This window comes from Amblyomma americanum, chromosome 1 (genome assembly GCF_052857255.1).
Source record: "Amblyomma americanum isolate KBUSLIRL-KWMA chromosome 1, ASM5285725v1, whole genome shotgun sequence".
Classification (NCBI taxonomy): Eukaryota; Metazoa; Arthropoda; class Arachnida; order Ixodida; family Ixodidae; genus Amblyomma; species Amblyomma americanum.
Genome location: NC_135497.1, coordinates 107,606,765 through 107,624,602, shown reverse-complemented (window position 1 = coordinate 107,624,602; position 17,838 = coordinate 107,606,765). Strand labels below are relative to the sequence as shown.

The 17,838-nt window shown below is 45.8% G+C and overlaps 1 protein-coding gene across 2 annotated transcripts in view; it reads left to right on the top strand.

Moving 5' to 3' along the window:
• LOC144113416 (transcription factor E2F5-like) overlaps window positions 1-17,582 on the top strand; it is a 57,203-nt gene extending 39,621 nt beyond the window's left edge. For both annotated transcript variants that reach the window (XM_077646484.1, XM_077646483.1), the window contains exon 9: window positions 14,295-17,582. In XM_077646484.1, coding sequence (XP_077502610.1) covers window positions 14,295-14,410 — 116 coding nt within the window. In that variant the 3' untranslated portion in view covers window positions 14,411-17,582. The remainder of the gene's footprint in view (window positions 1-14,294) is intronic.
• Window positions 17,583-17,838: the final 256 nt, after the last annotated feature.

The window sequence follows — 17,838 nt, the reverse complement described above, 5'->3', positions numbered from 1 at the left end:
AATTAATAAATTTTTTTTTGTCGAGACCAGGCTCCCCCCTTAACTATTTGTTGTAAGATTGTTGTGAAATTGTACGATTGCAGCTAAAAATAACATACTAACAATATCAGTACTGTTTCAGTGATCAACCGTACAATAATATATGAGGTCGGTCTCAAGACTATCCAACCACATTTGATATTTCCAAAGCCTGTCGTATGGCTTTAATCAAGTTTAATCACAGTCTTAAAAAGTCTGCATTGTGCATGCATGTGTGACTTCTTTCATTTTTTCTGCTGTATCCGCCTCTGGCTGCTCGCGGGTTGCCAGAGCGCGGAGCCAGGCGCTTGATTTTCTCGGGCTGCTCTGCACGCTTCCGGTGGCTACCCAGAGCGCATTCGTTTTCCTCTGGTTAGGCGGTTTCGGGCTGCCAGCGGGAAGCCAGACTCGCCAAGACGATTTTGTGCTGGCAGTGCTCGGGCTACTAGCAGACGATGGAGAGGTGGTACGGTAGTAGGAAGCGCACGCAACCATTTTTATATGGACTAAAAGGACCACGATCCTTCATGTGATGTTTTGCGCAGTGCAGGTGCTTGTTTCGACTAGACCACGGTGCATATCATCTGTGTCGTCTGCAATGGTGCCTTTTGTGATAGCTCTCGCAGTTTATTATAGTTTTGTGTACGTGTATGTGGTCGCAGTTCCATTGTCTCACCACCTCACTAGCACAAATGCTCGCTTCATATTACGATCGCATAGTTCTGATTCGCAAAATATTTCGGCTGTTAATTTCGTGCGCCAGGTTGATATTTCGATGATGTTCTAGGCCTTTCACGAGAGTGGCCGCAGGTTCCAGCTCCGAGTACGCGCTTAGACGCACGTACATGTGCGTGTGCTGAACATGTTTGGCGAGGTGTTAGTTAAGCACGATACAAGAGCGTATGGTCTTCATTGCATTCTGCGCAATGGAAAGGTGGATGTGCTTTGAGAAATGCTTGATTGATTGAAACATATCCTTTATTAAAAGCCCTCACGAGCACATTGCTCAAGGCATCTGTTCGGGCATATACCGTATTTACACGATTGTAAGTGGACTTATTTTTCAAAATTTGAAAATCCGAAGGGGAGGGGTTGACTTACGATCGAAACCAAAGCATGGCACCATAAAGGCAAGACAAACGAGATATCGGGCATGCAGTGTGGTTGCATTTTTGCTGTGCGGCTCCGTCGCATCGTTCTTGGTGCTCATCTTGAGCAGCTGCCACGGAGCAAGACTATATAGGAGGTGAAACTCCCGTCAGTGCGAGGGAGCGCAGGCGACCAGATAAAGTCACATTTGTATGCGCCGACGGGGGCGCATGCAGTGGCGGCGCCTCGTAGAAGCAGCAGGGAAAAAAAAAATGCAGCGCCCGGGTAGGTGGCTCCAGCGGCGCGCGCTCAAAGCAGACGACAAGCAGACGACACGGGTGTTTGCTTCAGCGGGCACGCCGGGAAGTTGTATTTCTGCGCCCTTAAGTCAAACAGCAACAGTTCTTGTCGGTGCCTGTTCGAGGGCCGTAATACTAACAGCGCTGCTACGCGCAGTGCGGCCTCCTTCGGAATTTGGTAGTTAAGATGGGACGCAGGTGTTTTGTTCGAAATTGCAAAAGCGGTTACAAGTGTTGCAGGGAGAAGGTGAGCAAGGTGAGAAGTTGTTGCCGCTTGTTGCCTTCTCAGCTGACGTGTAGTCATAAACGCTGCGCCGCACGACGCCCGCATTCTCCTCCAGCAGATGGAACTTAGCGTGGTCACATACTCGACAAATGTGAAGGCATGTTTGCCTTCGACGAATGCCAGCAGCGCTTATACCCATCCAATCATAGTCATCGCGCAGGTGTCAAACAAAAGCCCTGCGTACAACCAGAAGCTACAGATCATCTTATAGCGGTCATGGAAAAGAACGCGTTTTATTTTTTACTATGCTCAAATGGTCGAAGCGTAGCAGCAGTTCCTCTTCGGGCTACCAGTGGTAAAGAAGCGCGCGAGAGTGCCCTCAGTAGAGGTCAGGCGCGCGCGGCCGAACGGGAGCAACATGTTCGACCGGTTACCTTGGCAACTGAAATGCAGTAGTTTATTTCCAGGCCACCAGGCGCCGCCAGCAGGATAGTGGCGCCGCGGGCTTGTGACCTTTTCTGGTCACCGCAGACGGCGGAGTTTCCACTCCTTATAGTCTTCCTCCGTGGCAGCTGCTATGTCAACGCGTAGAACCAGCATCCCTTCCCCATGTGTGGCTGCCGATGGCGGCTGGTGATAAACAGCATACCGGCGCCCCCTCTCCCCACATGTGGCTGCAGATTGCGGCTGCTGGCAGCGGCGGCCAATGACACATTTGCGTTCTACTCTTAATGGTCGTCCTCCAAGTTTTTTACTTTCAACTGCGCACTCAGTGCTTAAGGGAACGTCAGTAGTTGAAGGAAGGGTCGCTGTTCCAATCGCAGTGGCACCGCCACTCGGAACGGCAGGGCGCCGGGGAGTGTCGGTAGCCGAAGGAAGAGTCAACACCGCTCACGTGCAGTTCTCTTTTGTTCTGACGCATTTGATTACTGCTGGCTGCATTTCACAAGTTTTTAATGTAGTGCTTCGTCAGTCTTTTGTGCTCCGGGTGCGGTAAGCAACCGGCTCTCATTCATGGCTACATTCAAGATGGCTGTCATTCTGCGCACCGGGCCGCAAGTTCGACGGGTGATACAGGTGTGGCAGCTGCAGCCAGGCAAAAGTTTCAGCTGTTCCAGCTGTTCCAGCTGTGGCAGCTGATAGCGGCTGGCAATAAGCGGCGGCCGCAGGGTAATGCTATCGCATGCTATTATTAAAGGCTGATCTGAAACGACCTCCAAGATTTTTTTTTTTTTTTTCTTAAATGTGAGATGGGGGGTCGACTCACATTCGAGTGTACTTACTATCTGAAAATATGGTATATAGGCACAGAGTTGTCACTTAAAACATCCGAGGCGAGTGCTGATAAGGTCTTCGCCGACTGCCGTACAGCTTGATGCCCGGGCCTTCTGCCGCAAATGCTTACAATATCTGAGAAGTACCGTATGCATGCCTCTCCTCTCATTTGGCTCTTTAAAAAGATAAGAGAATTTCCCAGCGTGAATCATCGTGCAAGAACACGCTGCCGACACGCAAGGCCGGATTGTAGCGCCTTTCATTTGAGTGCTAGCCCTGTTATAGCCCACAGGAAGCAGTTCACGAACATAGAGATCGCAATGACCACAGCAAAGTCAGTCACCGTGCAGGGTGGATCGTCTGCAGTCATACTAGTTGTACTTACTGCATAGTAAACAAACATGCGATAATCCAAGAGTACGGCGTGTCGTTTGATAAGCATCGCTCGGACAGCTTTCCCCTCCGATGTGATGTTGACTGAAAGACGTTAGATTTGCGATTGCTCATCGCATGCTTTTGAGGATTTCTCGAAGCTTACACAGCACGCGGTGCACTGAAGGCACACGCTTGTGTTGTTTTCACCAATGTATACGGGTGTGAGCACTATCAGTTGTTTTTTTTGCGGTGTGCGGCAGCCCTCAGTAACTTCAAGTCATTGTTTTTGATCCCAAGCAGCCTATTTCTGCTGTATGCATGCATAGCAACGAGGCATAGCAAAACGCGAAGCTATGGAGAGCATCTGCCATCTATGATCCGTGGCTGGCTTGCCGCCGTGATTGTCGGCCAGCTTGTTCCAGTGGATGCAAGACCATATGACCATGATGCACTTTCCTGTCAGGGGCAAATTTTCTGGCAGCCAGGGGGCTGCTCGAATGTGGTATATCGAAGAGGCCCATCATTGAATCTGCACATTGTCATATCCAAAATGATGAAGTGACTTGATTAGCACTGTTGCATTACAACTGCTTCCAACTTTTAGGTTAATTTCAAGAAATTTTTCAAATTGTTCTTAATGGTTTGAGGGGCAGTTCTATGAGTGAAACAAGCAAAGCCCTAGTTTTTCCAGCTCAGCGACAACTAGAGGAGTGTTGAAAGTGATATGTGTTGTCAAAGGCTTTCCATTGCGAGATATTCTGAAACTGAAACAAGTGAGGGCCACAGCCAACAAAATCACAGATTCACATTCAGAATACTACAGGGTTGCCATGGCATTATATGGACTACCAATTCAGATATTTTGATGCAAATATTGGCATGAGATGTGTAATGGCCATATTCTTCCCTTCGCTTCCAGTGGATATGTGACTGTCACCCAGAAGCGCCTTATGGTAACGCATGTGCCTCAACTTTTGGCGTTCATGTGGACAGGGTTGCTGCTCTTTCCAGTTCTGATATCATAGCAAAGCCCGGTGCTCAGAAACCAAAAGCTAAAAATTGCCCATTATAAATGATGCAAGAATAAAATTGGAGGGGACACTTAAGCTCCGCCTTAAGGGTATAATGCGATAGCTAAATGGGTTGATGCTCACATATGCAGAATACTTCACATTCAAAGGTCTCTGGGAGTCCTCATGCCCCTCCCCGGCACAGTGGTGCTGCGATTAAACGGTGCACCACTGGCCCCTGCAATGGCAGTTTGCCATCAGTGGGGCTTGTGCGACCCAGGCTGCTCTTCCCAAGCAACCTCTCGCGACCAATCATTAATTTAACTGCCCCCTGCCATGGTGCGCTGTTTTCTCACAATCTGGTGTGCAGGTTGTGGTGATTCCACAAGGTTACATGACCTAGGTGGCTCACCTGCCTCCTAGGTTGCTCCTCTGGGGATTTTTTGTGGATTTTTCACTCGCGGTCAATGATGCCGACGAAGCCGCCGGATTTTCTGCAACTTTAGCTCCTTAACACTCTCGCGTTAAAACTGTTTGTCGTGCATATATGGATCCTGCTGCACGTATCATTCGTTCTGGAGCAATACGCAGCATAAGGCTTGTATATCGAGTTTCGTCATTTTCGAAACTGCCAGAAGAGGCACCGGTGGCTTGGGTGTGGTGCAAAGTGTCATAGAATCCAGACGGTGACATCACACACATAGTGTAGGATCCCATAACATATGCTTAAGGACTGCAATGAGATGAACAGCCAACATGGCAGCGCTGTGTAAAACACAGCCTCTCGCTTCTTTGTTAAATTGTCAGCATTACTGCGTTTTTCACCACATCAATTTCCTGTAAAATGGATACAGGGCTTTCGCCTTGTCTTATCTTGCCTACAACAAATGGGATAGGCAATAAGTTTGGCCTGTTTTTCTATTTTGTTGGGTGATTGGGCAGCTCTTAGGTTTAAGAGAGTTCACAAGTGACAGCATCCACAGGAAATACATGGGAAATTTCAGAAGCTATAGCGTGCCGAAATGTGGTTTGATTTTCATGTGGTTTGTGGCAGCATTTTCTTCTTTAGTGAATAGATAAAATGTTGCGAACAGATTTTGTTTTTTAAGTTTCATTATTTTTGCAAATCAGAGGTAAATATACACAAAAATTGTGCTTTTAGATATGTCAATCTTTTCTGCCATCTCGTAAAAAAAATACGCTAATATAAAAATTTCATTGGCACCATTTCTCCCTTTCGGTTTCTTGATTGTTAAGCCACACTTTTTATCCATATCGAACCTAGTATTTACATTTTACAGGCTCTGAAAGTTGTGTATGTATTTTCTGCGGGGATTTGAAATTTGCACCAAATATAACTAATGCGACGGGGTGCCTTCTGGCATTAAACTGTTTTGCCACTACTACACTCTACCACCAGCCTCTTGTTTGTCTGTGTTCGTGCATGCAGGTTTTTCTCGGAACATGGGCAGACTTTCTTTCCTTTTTCCTTGCTTTGGCTGTATTTCTAAAGCATTTCTGCTTTTCTTTTTGGCTCGGCCTTTGCTCGACCCATGGAAGGAAGTGGGATGCGAGGTGACACCCAAAAGCTCCCCCCACCCCACCCCACGATAAGGCATTGTTTGCACCAAAACACAGGTGACTCGCAGGAAGATGACCCCCCATTCACGACGATGTGGATAATTCAGAACAGCGTTGTTCCTTCCCCAACGCAGGGGTGCAATGACTCAGGTGATGACAGCTCAAGATGACAGCCGCAAATACACCTCAAAGGAGGCTCTCCAACCAATGGCACAGACATTGTCTTGACGTCGCGGTTAACCCCCTTCCAGTGAGGCACTTGCCAGTCAGCCGCGATTTCACACCATACTAACGGACAGCTATCCATATCAGTGCCACTGCCAACAGGAAAGGGAGAGATTCCTTCTCCTTCCTTCTCCTGCTTAGCCTCTGCTGCACTGCAACTGCGACGTCCTGAGAACTGGTCGAAGCGAGATGGGTCATTCGCCGCTACTTTCTTGACCTGTATCGCGACGAACCGCGAACAATGGCTCGCAAGTGAGTTAAAAAGCACGCCCCTGACTCCCAACTAGTGAACCCAGAATGTGTCCGATCAGCATCAAAACGTCAGTTTTCTTATGAATCTTTGGTCGTGCGTCACTCTTTTCTTTCTAATTCTCCTCCTGACCAGGCAGATCTCTTCCAAAATGTTCACGTTGTAATCAGTGCTGGTGCTGTCGACTGTACGCAGGTAGTTGTGTGTGCACCCTCTCTGCAGAAAGAAGCTCACAGGTTTCTAAGTCCTCATACTCCAGAATAGACATCTCCATGGTGTAAAGAACGTGCTGTAATAGGTCCATGGCCTGGCTGGCGAAATCATCCAGTTTTGCTTCTGAACCAGTTTCACATGTGTCAATCGTTCCCCAACCACCTTTCTTCTCGGTATGGGTCACACCTAGTTGCACCTCCTGCACTACGCTGCCTAAAGTCGCATATTTAAATCAGAAAAGCACTCCGAAGCAGCGCTATAAATACAGAGCATTATATATATATATATATAGCCGTCGCCGTAGTTCAGTTGATAGAACACCGGACGCGATATTCGGAGGTCGTGGGTTCGGATCCCACCGGCGGCATGGTTGTTTTTCCTGCTGCTTTGCAAATAGTTTTCTTTAGCCGACAGACTAACCAAAGTATTATTCTCCCACTAATCAGCACTACAAATAAAAAAAAAAACATTTCCCTATGCACCTTGGTTTCTGTGACTGTTGGCTTTTATATATTTATCAAACGAGCCCCTCATTTCCTTTACCTTGTCTGTATATATATATATATATATATATATATATATATATATATATATATATATATATATATATATATATATATATATATATATATATATATATATATATAATGTGTGACGAAGCGGGGCACATAATGAGGCTTTCCCGGAAACCAGAGTAGGTATCTAATTTTCGCTTGCAAACCCATGACGTCATGACAATTGGTTGAAGACATTGGTTGGAGGGTCTCCTTTGAGGTTTGCTGCCATTTTTATGTACAAAAAAGAGCACACACGGGTGGCGCAGTCAGCGCCCATCTTTTCTTCTGTGTAGATTGCAATTTTTATTATTTTTAAAGCATAAACGAGTAATAGCAATTTCATCAAAAACAGTAGGAATTCGCTTGTACGATGGCGAAATTTGCGTTCAAAGTCACTAACAACGACAATTTCAATGCTTTTGTAAACCAAATCTCTCGTCGTTTTATCAAACTTTGATTTGTTTCGCTGTGAGACTATAAGAGGAGACATGAAAGGAAGTATTTGTGCTGTAATTTAGTTAAATATTATCACAAGGTGGCAACAGTGCCGTGGAAAAACAGTCGAGCAGATTAATGTTGCACTGCATGCGGGAGGTGCAGGGTTCGATCCCCAGTGCTGCCGGGTACCCACCGGTGATATATGGGTACTAGCTTTCCCTTGGCCTGGTGCTCGGCTTATCAGGGGTGAAATGGAAAATGGATCTTAGAAAATGGGTCTTTGACCCTTGAGTAATCGAAATACCCTGCACCATGGCACTCTTTGGCCATAGATTCCCTTGCACCATAAAAATCCATAATCATCATCATTAATGTTGCACTGAAACAAACTCGTTATTGTGCTGACTTGTGCCCATAAATAAACTGAAGAACTCGGCAGCGGTGATAGCTACAAATGTGCTCAGAGGTCAGCGAAGAAGTGGTACCTTCGAGATAAGGCACTAAAAGCGACAACAACCCAGAACAATGTTGATATAGTTACCCGAGGCTGCAATCCTTCGAGGTAACGCTGTTCGCATCTTGTGTAGCAAAAAACCCCGTGTGCCAGCTGTTCTGAACACGAACAAACAGTACAACATTTTCGCGGCATTACTTCCCACTTAAAGGGGCCCCAAAAGACGCAATCAGTGCATTGTTTTGCATGTTGGTTGCATAGAATGAGTTATAGTGATGCTATAACTCATTCTATGCAATGTACTGTGCATACTCCAGTTTTTAATATTTTAATTAGCTCGCAAAAACAAATTCATGGCGTTGACGGTGTCACCATACAGTGGTGGTTCTTAGCAGTGGATATGACGTCATTGGGCGGGAGCTTGATGATTGGACAAACAGTAAATATACTCAAATTGTGTTAGTAGATAGAGATACATTTTGTCAAGTTTTTGTGTTTTATATTACGTCAACAAAACCAACTTGTTTTTGCCTTAGATAAAAGCACTGTAAAGCAAGTAAAACAAAAATACACCACCAGAGGCTCTGGCTATTTTGTTGCATTGAAGGACTTTGCGCCCCTCTGTACACATCCTATGATCTAGCACACGGCACTTATGGCTGGCTACTCTCTGTGTATCTGAGAACGGCTTTGCGGAATCGATCTGATCAAGTCATTACACTCTACAAGCCTTCGTTTTGGTCCTAAGGAAGGATGCAAAGAAAAATGCCGTTCATTTCGCATTTAGCAATGCACATTGTCAGCTTGTGGAGGATCACCGGGTGGTGGTGCCAGATGGCGGCACGTTCCCATCAGCAGCGCGCGTGCCTTGCTTGCCGTGACCAATCGGCGCGTTCGTAGTGGCTGGCCATGGTACGCGGTGTAGCAGTAGCGGTACGTGCTTGCGCAGACCGTCACTCCGTTGCAGTATCTGCGCTCGAGTTCAGATCCATAAGTCAGGGAACATTGCTGATCAGTGTTCCCTTCTACACCATCGACTTAACGATGAACCATCGCTAGGTCAGCTGGGCATTCACGTGGTTTTTGTAACCATGAAAACAACGCTACCAGCCTTGGCAAGAGCAAGTTACAGCGATTAGGCAACCATGGTATGCAAACTTCCGCGACGTGTTCAGATAGGCTGTTTTGATTGGTCCCGCCTCGTGTAGTCATTGGGAGAGTGAAAAGGGAATGGGAAGGCCCGGGAAAATCGAGTTGAGGGCAGCATTTTGTTTGGTTGTATTGTTACGTGGTCCAAGGCGGGAACTACGCGAGAACGCCCCGGGCACAGCAGACAGGTCAAGAGAACAGGACCCACACAGAGCACAGCACAGAGCACCCAAGCCCGGAGCATGCGCACCTCTGAGACACTTCATTCACCTCGTCTTCGCCAAGAATATCCGTTGCACGGTCCACGGTCGCAAAAACACCGTCTCTGTGTAGGTTAGGGCGTAGCAACGGATGGCGAGAGGTAGGGCTTGAGGCGAGAGAAGTGAACAACGTCTCGCTGAGGTGCACGGGAGGTGGTCTCCGGGAAGGCCAGCATGATCTCGTAGGTGACAGCGGTGACCTGGCGGAGCACATGGTATGGGCCAACATACCGGGACAGAAGTTTTTCGCAAAGCCCGACGTGGTGTGATGGCAACCAAAGCAAGACGAGGGCTCCAGGGGAGAAAGTTACCATGCGATGGCGGCGGTCATAGTGGTCCTGCTGTGAGGCCTGCGATGCTTGTAGTCAGTATCTAGCAAGCTGGCAGGCGTGGTCGGCCCGGGCAATTGCGTTGTGTGCATATTCAGAAGTCGGTGAAGGAGATGTCGGAAGCAGCGTGTCCAATGGTAATTGGGGCTCACAGCCGTACAAAAGGTAGAACGGTGAGTAACCGTCAGTGTCATGATGGGAAGAATTGTAGGCGAAAGTCACTTATGGAAGGGCAGTGTCCCAGTCCCTATGGTCCGGGGAAACGTACATTGCGAGCATATCCGTGAGAGTGCGGTTGAGGCGCTCTGTGAGGCCGTTGGTTTGGGGCTGATAGGCGGTGGTCAGCTTATGTTTAGTCGAGCAGGAACGAAAAATGTCGTCGACAACTTTAGAGAGAAAGCAACGGCCGCGGTCGGTGAGAAGTTGGTGGGGTGCGCCATGACGTAGGATGAGGTTGTACAGAAGAAAGTCGGGAACGTCAGTAGCAGTACTGGCGGGGAGGGCCCATGCGATTGCGTAGCGAGTGGCATAATCGGTGGCAATGGCAATCCATTTGTTTCTGGAGGTGGACTCGGGAAACGGACCCAAAAGATCCAAGCCAACACGATAGAAAGGTTCAGGGGGCACATCAACAGGTTGGAGCATACCCGCTAAGAGAGTGGCAGGACGTTTCCGGCGCTGGCACTGGTCGCAGGCACGAACATAGCAGTGTATGGACTGGTAGAGGCGGGGCCTAAAGAAGCGACGACGCACGCGGGCATAAGTACGCGAGACAGCCAGATGTCCAGCAGTGGGGAGGTCATGGAGCCCGTGGAGGACATCGGTGCGCAGGTGCTTTGGCACAACGAGCAGGAGGTCGGGGCCGGCAGGGTTCAGGCTTCTGGGGTATAGTGTCATGATGCAGCACAAACCGGCGCAGAGCAGGGTCAGATGGGGAGGAGTTGAGGCGGTCAATAATAGAGCGGAGCTCTATATCCCGTCGCTGCTCATCGCCAACGTGAGTAATATCAGAGAGCGAGAACAGGTCAGCGGTGCAGTCACTGCCAGAATGGTCAGAAGAGTCAACGGGATATCGGGAGAGGCAATCAGCATCGGTGTGTAGCCGACCGGACTTATAGACTACGGTGTAGTCGTAGTCTTGTAGGCGTAAAGCCTAGCGACGTAGCCGGCCAGTAGGATCTTTCAATGAGGAGAGCCAGCAGAGTGCATGGTGGTCGGTGACAACCATAAAAGGGCGGCCGTACAAATACGGGCGAAATTTTCCAATGGCCCACACAGGGGCCAAGCACTCGCATCCGTGATGGAGTAATTGCGCTCTGATGTAGATAGGAGGCGGCTGGCGTAGGCAATGACACAGTCAGACCCAGATTGCCGCTGAGGAAGGACAGCGCTGATTCCGTGACCGCTGGCGTCAGTGCGGACCTCAGTGAAAGCGGCTGCATCGAAGTGTGCCAAAATGGGCGAGGTGGTGAGCTTCGAGTTTATAGCGGCAAAGGCGTTTTCTTGTAGGGGTCCCCAGGTGAAAGTCATACCCTTTTTTAGCAGATCACTGAGGGGGCGGGCGATGTCGGCAAAGCCGGGCACGAATCGGCGGAAGTAGGAGCACAGTCCCAAGAAGCTCCGCACGTCGTTGCAGAAACGCGGCACCGAGAAGTCTTTCATGGCTTGAGTCTTAGCTGGGTCAGGGCCGTGGCATCGACGACATGGCCTAAGATTCTGACCTGGCGACGCGCGAAACGGCATTTGGAAGAGTTGAGCTGCAGGCCGGCATGACGGAACAGGGAAAGATTCTTGGAAAGGTCATCAAGTTGAGAGGAAAAGCTGGGAGAGAAGACAATGACGTCGTCGAGATAGCAGAGGCACGTGGACCATTTGAATCCATGCAGAAGGGCGTCCATGATACGCTCGAAGGTGTCCGGTGCGTTGCATAAGCCAAAAGGCATAACTTTGAACTGATACAGCCCATAAGTTGTCACAAACGCCGTCTTCTCACGGTCCTGGTCATCCACTGCTGTCATCCACAACCTTCGACAGAAAGCTACGTGGCCTACATTCAGGACATCATGGCTCTTTGCCACAAGGTCGACGCTGCCATGAGTGAGACCATAAGGTGGGCCACGTGCTCAAAGGCATTGCAGACGACGATGCTTTCAACTTGCTTGTTTGTAAAGACTGTGCCACAATTGACTCCATCATTAAAGAGTGCCGTAAATTTGAGCGAGTGAAAGGCCGCCGCATTCCGCAATCGTTTTCTTGCCTTCCTAACACGGCCACAACATCTTGTGAGGACCAGTGATCGCCATCCCACGCACCCTCGGATGCCCCTGTCGTCACCAATTCAGTCACCCAGATCATCCGACGTGAACTGGAGGCCCTCGCACCTTTGATACCCCGCACCTCCACCAAAGATGTTACGTGGTCCAAGACGGGAACGACGCAAGAACGCCCTGGCCACCGCAGACAGGTCAAGAGCACAGGGCTCGCACAGAGCACAGTACAGAGCACCCAAGCCCAGAGCACGCGCACCTCCGAGACACTTTGTTCACCTCGTCTTCACCAAGAATATCCGTTGCAGTATTTTGACATTTCTTCATTGAATAACTCCTGTTCCTATGTGTCGATTAATATAATTCTTTTTGAGTCAGCATCTGTGTGACATAAAGAATCCATCTGAAGTATAGCCGGTATCCGTTCAAGCAGTGTTTCGCATCTCCTTTAAAAGGGATTTGGGGTCAAATTGCAAAATTACGAAAAAAGTTGATTTTTTGAAAAGTACACTTTTTGGTTTCTGCAATGCTCTATGTTGTACTGAAATATTTCACCCAAAAATGAACTCTAAGCGCTCCAAATAAATTTATTTATCGGCACCTACACATGGACAGTGTGTGTTAGTTTAGAACTTTCAGGCTGGTTTTCTAGAAAGTTAGTTTTGAGCTTAATACCTTGCTTGTGGAAAGCGTGGCATAGTAATGGGTGCATGGATTTTTACCATATTATTTTTGTTGTAACCACTAAAATGTGGTTTTCATCGAGACAGTCTCAGATTTACAGTTTAGGCTCACATGTTCTTATTACATTGTAATTAGAGCATGATACATTCTGCACATTAAGAGAAGGTGCATATTGTGTCCTTTAAAAAAAAGAGAGCAGAGGAATTTTTTTTTAATTTACACCACACTTGTTAGAAAATATTGAAAGCATTTACAGATCTGTAGGCCATTTTGTTGCCATTCTAGGCTTTCCACAAGCAAGCATCATGTGAACAACATGTAAACAGTATTAAAAACGGAACCTACTGATGATGTCTGAAATTTTATATCTGACTGTTTGATGCTGTTTCAAGTCAGTCTGCCAAATTTCATCGCCATAAGTCGAAAAATAGAAAAGTTCACCTTCGATCCCCTCTTCCTCCTTTAAAGAAGCATCGGCCGGATGCTTTAATTAAAAATAAGGTCAACAAAAGCACAGACAGTGCAAAATAAACAATGAGAGAGCAAAAAGTGCTTCACTGAGTTCAAAGTGCCGAATTGGTGTTCACACTCATACACGGTCACCGGGCTTGTATTCTGTGTGGTGATGGTGGAATGTGTGGAATACGGAATGGCCGGCAGATTACGCACCGGCCTCAATTGAGAAAACGCAGTCAGGTTTGTCCCGGATTAAAGATATAAAGTGCTGAAGGGGAGGTGTGCTCAAGGTGTGCCAAATGATGGCTCACATTTATCTGCTTTGGCTAAGATAAACCTGCAGTACTCTTAACTACAGCCTGTATACCCCGCCCTGTCATTGTAAACGAATTTTCTCAGAAAAGTTGCGAGGCAGCTTAGGTGACCCAAACTGGTAGGCCTTCATTCCTGAATTCATCATTGAAAGTAAGATTCAGCATTGGACCATCCTTGAATTTCCTGGAGCTGGTGCCAATGGCATATAGCTAAAGCATTCGAGGCAATGGGTCAAAGTGCGGTTCCAGTGAAAATGCCTTCATGATATGCCACCTGGGAGGAACCATGTCTCTGTGTGTGGCGAGAAATGTTCCCTGCAAGGCAGCCAGGGCTACATTTATTGGCCACACATTACGTGAGACACCCAGTGGTGAAGGAGTGAAGACGGCTCTGGCTGAACCTAGGGGGAAACAATACCTTCTATGGCTGATCATTAGTTCAGTTCCTTTGGCACATGCAGCCACTTGAATCACTATGGGTAAAATAATAAATTTTGTACTCAGATTTCTTGTTTTTACTTTTCACCTCTGGTTGTAACTGGCAAATCTCTTTCAACAATATAGCAAACACTTCAAAGCTGTACCCTCATTATGTCAATCAGTAAGTGAGGTAAGATTAAGCAAGAAATGAGGCTAGGTGGCTCTTCGTCTTTGAAACATCTAGCATGGTGTGGAAAAGGTCCTATGCATGCCGGTCTTTTTTTTTTTCCCCCCACACAGGGCTTGATGTTTCAAAGATAAAAAGTTCATATTGTGGTAGGAATTTTGCTTTTTTTAACTGCTGTGTAATTTAAAGAGGTGGGATTTTCTCTTTTCTTTTTGCAGTGTCCCCAACTTCGCCATTCCTGTGCCTTAGTCCACCACTAAGTGAGCGTGACTACTTCTTCAACCTTGATGAGGATGAAGGCATCTGCGACCTTTTTGACATCTTACCTGTGTGACCGTCTATCAAGGTTGACGTATTCTTGCTCTGATTTTTATTGACTGACCAGATTTTAGCAACATTCTTCTCATGCCTGCTTTTTGAACTGCCTGGCAATGTAGTGGCATGAGCAGAAAAGTGCTGACATTTGGTAGATGCCTTTTTTCCGAGGCTCTTAATGAGGCTACACTCTGCTGTAAAGGCCCCTCTTAGTCATTATGCAGGTTTGGTTCAAGCTGTTGCAGAATTGTGTGATATTTCTTTTATTGTTTGTAATAAGTGTGTTAAAACTTGCCTCCAGCCAATGTCACAATTACTTGTGGGAATTCACACAAGTGATGAAAGTGTGGTGGGAGGTAATGCGGTACAGTTATTGGCCGTAATTTGTGTTTTTTGCATACATGTGGATTTTGTGTTACTTGTATGTGACAATTGTGACTAAAAGAATTCTCTTAAATTGCCCTTGTGCCATGAAAACCGAGCATCATCATCATCTCTAAAACATTCTCTGCATCATTACATAGAATCTATGCTGCAAATTACTGTGGTGTTGCAATCTAAGCTCCTTTAAGATACTAAGGTTATGGTATTGGAGGAGAAACATTGCCGGTGTTTTGAGTGTTGTTGGCTGTTTTATTTAGGCCTTTTTGTGTTACCTGATGTACATTTTCATTTTACGTTATTTCATTTGAAGTGTTGTGGTGGGCCCATGCAGTGGTCCTTCATGTTTTTCTGGGAGTAATATTTATTTTGTTAAACCCCTGAACCTGTTATGTGTCAAAGGCTTGACCCATTCATGCGAAATGCATAAATAATGTATGAAGCAAATTAATGTGGATGTTTATTTCATGGAACAAGGTGTGCAAAATGTCAAGAAATATTTTTAGAACATTGCTTCGTTGTCATTTGTACATGCATTTCTCCTCACTGCATGGACCAAAGACATCATTTTCCAAAGAATCTACAAGAACTGTATATTGTAATTATTCCTTATTAACTTGCACTGTGTTAATTTTTTGCAGTGAGAAACATTCTCTGCTGCAAAATGTTTTGGCCAGTTCTTAGTCAAAACTGCCAAAAATTCCGTACTTTGGATAGAAACGCATCTTCGATTGTTAGACCTCATCTAGAATGACCATCAGTGCTGAACCTTGCCTCCCCTGGTGGGTCTTAACAAAACGGTTCGCTTTGTGTCTATGCATTCAGCTTCTCTACTGTGGATGTGTTTGGTGTAAACTTGTTGAACCATCTCTCAAAGTATATGCCATGATTGTGCTTTTTTAGTTTGTGGTGTTTTTCGTTACTATTTTCTTTGTCCTGTTTGTGCATATCAACCCATGGGCTTTTTTTTTTAACTCTTACCAAAACAGGGATTGCTTACTAGAAGGTTGTTGAACTTTGACAGGTGGTATAAATTGCATTGTCTGAAGAAGGAATAACATCTTGATATTAGTTTTTTATAATGCAAAAGGGGCAGTATGGATAGCGGGGGCCTTAAAGGTTCATTTAACTGCAAAATGTTTTCTTTGCAGCTTAGCGAAAAAAAATTACTTTAATGGAAATATTTACTTGTACTCTGGAATTGGTTGATTTATAATGCTTTGCTTGCTGCAATTTTTTGCCATTGTCCACATCACTAATGTAAGACTATTTTTGTGATCAAGTAGTTGACTGTTCAATGGATGAAAATGGTTTTTAATCCTGCCAAAGGGCTGCCAAAAATGTTATGTGTGCTTGTTTGCATAAACAAGCTCTTATTTTTTCTGCTACCATGTGCATAGTTTACTTCAGGTGCTGCATTGTTTTCATTTCATCTGGAGCACCAATATTATTTTAGCTGTGGAATTCCAGCTTTTTGGTTGTTCTTTTTCTCCTGTTATTATAATCAGAGATACACGGAGCTGCACATGGCACCATTTCATGGTGTTGCAACATCTTATGTAGACTCAGAAACACAGAATTGGCATGGAAATTGCTTTTTTTTTTTGCTTAATTTTAAAGGTCAGCCCACATTCAGTTTTGATTCTTACAACATTTGTTGAAATCTTTTTGTGTGTGTCTGTTTGTATATGTGCATGCATGTACAGTCCACACACACACCTGTCTAGAGTGCTCGAGCGGAGCGCTTTGTTGTGCACTTATGACAATCGCCACTGCCTGGTGGGCCAGTATAGCTTTTAAACACATAAGAGGTTGAACATGATACATTGGAATGAGCAAGCATGATGAGGTCTAGTTAGGCCACTCTTAAATGACACAAGTAGGCTCCCTGATGCGCCATTCGAGCACTCTAGACAGGTGTGTGGACGACTGCACATACACATATGTATGCACACACCAAGAAAAGATATTGGCAAGCAGCATGGTGTGAGCACACGTCACATTCTTGCTGTTCAAAAGATATGAAGTGAATCGCAGCAAAACGTACATGGAGAGTTACTGATAACTGTGCAGCTTTTCAGGGAGCTCTAAGGTTGATTATCTGTGCACTTCAAATAGCACACTGTAGCTGCTCTTATCCCTCCCCTGCCCCCTTTTGTTATTTTGAACTTTGCATACATCTTGTGTTTTTTTGCACTGACCAGCTTTGTCTAAGTGCGGATGCCATCTTTATATTTGGTATGGGTAGGAGAAAGTTACTTAAGAAGGAGTTGCAGATGTAGTCGCGTGTCTAAAAAAGCTTGAATTGGTAGCCTTTATTGTGTGTGAGTGTGCACATGTACACGTGTGTAAAGTGCTGTCAATCATATTTTATTTGCAGAGTATTCAGGGGAATGCTTTTTAATGTGATTAACGTGTTCAGGTATGAACTTCTTCTTTAATTATATTTACTTCATTCTATTCATATGTGCATTCATATGTGTGCATCATTTCCATGACGCTGACACAACAATGTTGGCCTTTTTTTTTAAATAAATTATCTGCTGTTCAGCTGCAAATAGCTCATTTCCCATACTTCTTTCTTTGTGCATTATGTCAGTTGCTAGTGTAATGAAGAAACACTATTTTCCTAAGTTGCAGAAAACTCTACCATATGCAAGGAGAAGAGGTACATGTTTGTTGTTTAATGTGTCATTTCTTGTTGAATTGCATGTACCTCCATCATTCTCTGCAACAGTGCATTTGGCCTTGCTTGTGTAAATTGCCAGCCATGTGTATAATTTGTACAATACAGAGGTCACTTTTCTCAATTGTTGAGTGCTTTTGCTTTTTATTGACAGGCCATTGTTGAGTGCTTTTGCTTGCTATTGACAGGCCACTGCTTTGACTTCACAGCTCAGTGCAGAGTGCATCCTGTTATTTGATGCATGAAGAAAACCCAGGCCGGAATGAAACACGAACAGTGCCTGTCATCAAAACAAAATATCCTACTTGTGTACTTTCATTTGCAGCACTCAACTAGCCCGATTCATGTTCATGGGCGAAAGGTAGCACCGAACATTAGTG